The 6,000-nt window shown below is 42.5% G+C and overlaps 1 protein-coding gene across 19 annotated transcripts in view; it reads right to left on the reverse strand.

The window, feature by feature from the left end:
• The window catches only part of nrxn3b (neurexin 3b), a 326,116-nt gene extending 320,417 nt beyond the window's left edge, over positions 1-5,699 (reverse strand). For 9 of the 19 annotated variants that reach the window (XM_035995711.1, XM_035995710.1, XM_035995716.1 and 6 more), the window contains exons 1-2: positions 5,415-5,697; positions 293-1,439 (exon numbers count right to left, since the gene is read on the reverse strand). In XM_035995711.1, the coding sequence (XP_035851604.1) occupies positions 293-989 (697 nt within the window). In that variant the 5' untranslated portion in view covers positions 990-1,439; positions 5,415-5,697. Of the gene's footprint in view, positions 1-292; positions 1,440-3,609; positions 3,847-5,414 lie in introns of those variants that run through there. The other 10 variants (XM_035995714.1, XM_031287986.2, XM_031287985.2 and 7 more) reach the window with 5 other exon arrangements.
• Between the last annotated feature and the right edge of the window lie 301 nt (positions 5,700-6,000).

Genomic DNA, 6,000 nt, shown 5'->3' on the forward strand with positions numbered 1-6,000 from the left:
CATATATTACACTGTAAATGCTACATTGCAATCAATGCATACATTTTGAAATTAAATCTACTTTCAACAGTCAAGAAATACACTGTGAGATGACTTTAACAATATACACCTGGTGCAAAAAGCAAATATGAGGGGTTAATGTAACATCTGTTTTCACTGTATACCTACCTGGAGGCAGACAGTAAACCTGCTGTTAGGTCCGTTCTAAATTTGTAAGGAATCCCTGTGAATTTTAAGATTTTAATCAATATTCAGAGCTTGACACAGAAAGCTCTGGAGCCAGCCCTCTTACCTTCAGTGCAGTATCGACCTACATATCCAGTTTTGGAGCAGTCACAGTAGGTCTCTCCATCTGCCAGCGAGCAGATCCCGCCATTCTCACAGGGGTTCTCTGTGCAAAGGCCCATCATCTCCAAACGTACTTTCTGACTATTGATGAGCGTGGGCAGATTACTCCCATAACTGAGGTCTGTGATAATTCCCTTGAATGGTGGTAGCTCACGGACAGAGGGCAGGGTGATTGCAGATGTGCGGATGTCCCCCGGGAGCCCACCGAGAAAGAGGTCACTAACGATCTTCATAAACCGTCTCTGGGGCTGCACCTCTTCCGTCTTGGTCTGGCCGTCCACGGCCAAGCCAGTCCGCAAATTGTGCCTGTTGATGGCGGCAAAGTGCCAGCGGCTGTCGTTGACTATCTTGTCAGAGGTGATGGTGGTCTCGGCACAGTCGATGCTGACGCGAAGCTGCAGCTTACCCTCGGATACAGTGAGAAGCAGAAAGTCACAATAGCCGCCGTCGTCAAAGTAGAGCAGCAGGCCTTCCGATTCTGAAGTCTTGAACTGAAATGTCAGGTCACTTCTGGAGCTGGCGTCCCAGCGCAGGTAGCGAGCCCACTGACCTTCAGAGCCAGTAAACTCCAAGCCTACGCTCAGGCCCAGCACAGTACTTAGCAGCAAGAGGACATGACCAGGTAGGCTGTTGGGATTCATCGTAGAGAATAACAGGATGCACCAGAAGAGGGTTACAACTGGGGATAGATCCTCAAAGTGATGATAACACCTGATTCTGGCTAAATTCCAGGATTTATCTGCTGAATCTTATATTCCACATAGGTTATTTTACAGTCAAGAGGAGAATGCAATATCCGATTTTTTTTTTTTTTCTGGAGGCAGCTCTAACGTTGATAATGGACGGAATCTAATCTTCTCAGCCAAGTCAATGCAGAAATGTATGGAAAAATATCCAATTTCCCCACAAAGTGGCCAGGTGAAAGTGCTAAGATGAAGGCGATCCTTAGTGTGTTTTGTCACTGATTCAGAGCTGCATCTTGCGATTTTTCTTTGAGGCGACTTCCTGGATTGAAGCGCATAACCTTCATCGTTGGTCCAGTTCCGTGCCCCATGGTTTGACCTCCAGCTTAGGACACACCTTTGACAAAACTGCAGAAAAAAAACAGATCACTTTGAGCAAAAGTTCATGATTTTCAATGTTAATTGGCATGACAAAGGAGCCACCTGCAAATAAAATAAGTGATGTGGTTCACTTATAATAAATACATAAACTTGTAAAATACAAAAAATATAAAATGCTATCCAAATACATTAGCTCTGCAACAAATAGATCATTTGTGAAACTTAAAATATTCCATTTTGATTGACACAGTGAGAGAGGTGTTGATTTAATTCTGAGGTCATTTTTAGGCAGCTTTTTGTAGTGTTGTTACATTATATTAGCATATATTAGTGTAATTAAGTCCAAATTAAATGTCATTAAAAAAGAAGAATAGAGGAAGCAGTGCAGATCTTGTGCCACAAAATTAAGTAAAATATACAGCAGATAAACAAAATCACGACAATGAGTTAACATCAAGCTCTAAGAGGATATTGAGAGCACCACTCAATACAGATTTGACTCTCCATGTGGCCAAAAACTACAATAACCACTAATAACATTCATTAAAGGTTAACGAGCATTTTATGCAGGGTTCCATTTCTACCAATTACCAATTTTAGTTTAAGATCAACTCAAATAATCGTTCAGAGTTTTAAACGCTTAAGTGAAATTCCCATACAGTGGTAGCACAACAAGTAAAAGTAGACTGCTGTTGCTGATTCTGAGATGAGTAAAAAATCCATTGAGGTGAGCCAGAACATGTGTTAAGCCTTAAACGTTAGCCTGCTATCTGTAAGAGTCTGCTGGGATCCTGATAAATTTGACTAATTATCCACCACCACTCTCTCTCATTTGCATGTCTTTGAGGGATTACAATCATAAACAGCTATTCTGAAAGATGTTAGGATGGTGACCCTTCATATGTGAATTGAATTCCATCGCTTTTAACATTTTTTACATTTTCTTCCAGTAAATACATATTCCAATTTTTTCCATCACCGAAACCTGCATGTCACTGGTATGGCATATTAACTAACTCACTGGCCCTTGCTTGCTACACCTGTACTCATTCAGTTCTATTTAAATTTGCTCAGCAGAGCTATAATGATCACATGGCGAAACCTTATATGTGTGTGTACTCTTCCAGCCCTTTGCCCTTGCAATTGTTTTGGCAGTGGGCTGCCCACCAGACAAACGCATTGTCCAATCATGACAGTAGCACAGAACCATGCAACACAATAGGGCCTTTAACCACCTGCCCTGAATAGTTAATCTTGCTGCAGCAGGCGAGCTATTGAATTCTAGTAACCGATACCTATGCTAATGTACTGTGTGTGCACGCATGTGTGTCCTTGTGCAGGAGTGTGCATGTGTGTGTCTCTGACAACACTGGGTTGCCTGGCTGAATCATTGTCTTTGTCTTAAAAGTGACTCGGTGAGACAGCGGAGAGGTTAAAAGGTTCTGTGTGATGAAAATAACCCCGAACGCAGCTATGTCAATCCAACCCACCAACTATAGAGCTGTTCTATGTGCTGTGTCTCTTCCTTCAATAAGCAAATCCCAATGTGCCCATGAAACCTGAGACTCCAGTCTCCTATTAAATTGGCCCTGGCCCCTATTCAATTAACACGACTTATTGTGTGTATTGCCTAACTGAGGCCTCAGGTGTCCCTGTGAGCCATAGATGTGACAGAGAAATGCAAACAATACTAACATGTTCTCTCAGTTAACTAAAGCACTAATGGGGACTTCTTTTCTCCAGTGTACAAGTTAAAATAACGTCATTCACATTTAATCCTAAATACAACATTTTAAATGAGGCTATAACAGTGGTTAATATTCAATTACTTGACATGTGACCAAGTGAAAGCCCTAAATGTCCATACCCTCAAATATCTAACTGACTGCGATGTTTAAACTGTCCATCTGCTAGCTAGCCTGTAGGCTAAGCTAAATGAGGCTAATGTGGTGAAAAGTCAAATTTCACACGACACTTTTCTTGACTGTTATGAAACATGCCCTTCAGCTAACCCAACGCTTGCTAGCACCCTTTGTAGTCCACACTGTGGGGCAAAAAAGCTAATTAAGAAGCTATTTTCGCTACTTAAAAAGTGTCTGTGTTTAACTAGCATAAACAGAAACTTGTTTTTAAAAGAAAAGTAGTATAGGCCAAGAAACATTGGGCCACGCATTTCAAAATGGAAAGGTATATCTACCTTGACGTCCTCGACCCACAGCAGTAACGTTAGCTAGCTGTTGTTCTTGATAGAGTTATACGTACGCACATATTTTCCTGGATATATGCGTTGAATTATTAAATAGAGCAGGATATGAGATGACCTGCACGGGATACCGTCACTGACTGGCCATAAATGATGCATCGATGCATCCAGCCTCGGTGCTGCAGTTATTGACATGTTTTGTAATATAGCCTAGCCCCCATCACGCACTGGAGACCCCTCTATCCCCCGCTGTGCTCCCTGTCATCACAAGTTTTGAGCCCGGAGGAACGATTTAATCGGACATCAATCACAGCAGACAAGGGTATTGTGTGTGTGTGTGTGTGTGTGTGTGTGTGTGTGTGTGTGTGTGTGTGTGTGTGTGTGTGTGTGTGTGTGCGTGTGCGTGCGTGCGTACGTGCGTGCGTACGTGCGTGCGTGTCCGGACCTGCTAGTGTACTGGTTAGACAAAGTGAGGTTCAGGGACCACCTGAGGGCCTTTAGGGGGCACCAAGCGGTGTGCTTACTGATGATTAGGTGTAACTATGTATCTAAATCATTTAAACCTCACAAATCCAAATCAGATGGTTCCTCGGGACAAATGGGCCTAAAACTTGGGGGATCTTACTGGTCTGCCAAGGTAAGGTCATTTTAACTGCACAAACTTCGTCCCAGTAGCACAATGTGGTACCACCAGCTATGTCAACGAATGAATGGACACTTTAAAATGATTCCTTCTGTCTATCACCCAATGAAGTTAATACATTAATCGAAAATTGATTTTACTATTAAAGAAATAGTCTCGCCTTTAACCATGCATGCCTTAGATGAGCGAAATAGCTCACAAAATAGGCTAACAGCAAAATGATGTCACTCTATACATTAAATAGGCCTATTATTGTAATGGTCATCAAGAGAAACATGAAGGTGGACCAGGTTACAGTCAACTCTGCATTTAGCAGAAGGACAGGCCTATTCTGCAGGAATTAAATTATAGTTATGTTAGTCTCTATTGAAAGCCCCGTTGGATCTGTCAATACTATGCTTTCACAAAATGAGTGCAATCACCAACGAAGATCATCATTTAGGCTATATCAGTTTGTTGAACATTTGTAATCTTCAATTGAAAGTAAAGCGCTCAAAACCGATTAGAAATCCGACCCGCAGTCCTGCACCGATGAATAAAACAGCGGGCAAGATTTTCCAGCAGCGCTCCAGCTTTCCCTCTGCTCCTCGCACGGTGGCAGTCTGACTGTTGCTCAGGGGTTTACAAGCCATTGCTCTAAAAAAAAATTACGAAGCGAAATGTGATCAGGTGTCGGGATTTAAATTTAAGAATTCATTTGTAAATCGTAAGAGGTTCTTGTCAGTTTCTGCTTTAGTGTTTAAGGTTTCATATACAGAGCTGTCCCCACTGAGAGACGCGATTCAGTGAGCTGAAACTTTCCGTTTCAGCGCTCTCCACTCATTCACCACAAATATATTTGTCACAATTTCAGCACTGATAAGTCAACGTGGTCTCTTGAGATGTGGTTTGCCACAAATAACCTCGCTCTTCTGTGGATAAACTGCGGATGGGAGCTTAAAAACTAACCACCCAAACCATCCCATTGCGGTCAAATCCCCATCGCAGTCCAAACTCACCAATTCCACATCAAATTCACAGAGAAGGAAATACATCTTGTAGAAAAACTTAAGCATAAGTACCTTCACAGAACACCTACTGTATGAGAGACAAAACGAGATAGGCTACATAAATAAATAAAAAAAACACGAATATCCCAGTTTTAATCTGCTCCTACCTTTTCGTGCAGAGAGACGATTCCGGACGTATAAAGCCGATGTATGAATATAGCAAATTACAACAATCCAGAGCAAAATTCCATCCAAAAACCGTAGTATTTTAAATCATAGTCTTCCCGTGGTGGCGAGATGCTGGTGATGAGGAGGCTATTATGAGTGAGGCGCGGTGGAGGAAAAGGTAGCGGTCCTTCTTCCCCTGGCTCAGTGAACGCGCATCTCTCAGCTCGGCTCACTCAGCGCAACTGATGATGGGCCCCTGGATTTCTCCCACACTGACGCTCTGACCCGCCTTCTACACAGTACGCTGCACAGTGGGGAAAGAAACATTCAAATTGGAGAGACAGTATACAGAAAATAGCCCCTCAGGACAAATTACTAATAATGAAAGCTCATTCTCCCTTATTCCTAGATAGGCTTTTATATGTCGTGTTCAGTAACCTTCTGCTATTTGTGCGATGGAATTATGAACAGGACAGGACGCACAGGACTTGCCGACCGCATGCACACTGAGGGCCCACTGCATTGAATGACATTGAATATATATTTTGTACATACATTTTCACCGTCATAAATATGCTTGCGGTC

The sequence above is a fragment of the Sander lucioperca genome, chromosome 19, assembly GCF_008315115.2.
Source record: "Sander lucioperca isolate FBNREF2018 chromosome 19, SLUC_FBN_1.2, whole genome shotgun sequence".
NCBI classification, from domain to species: Eukaryota; Metazoa; Chordata; class Actinopteri; order Perciformes; family Percidae; genus Sander; species Sander lucioperca.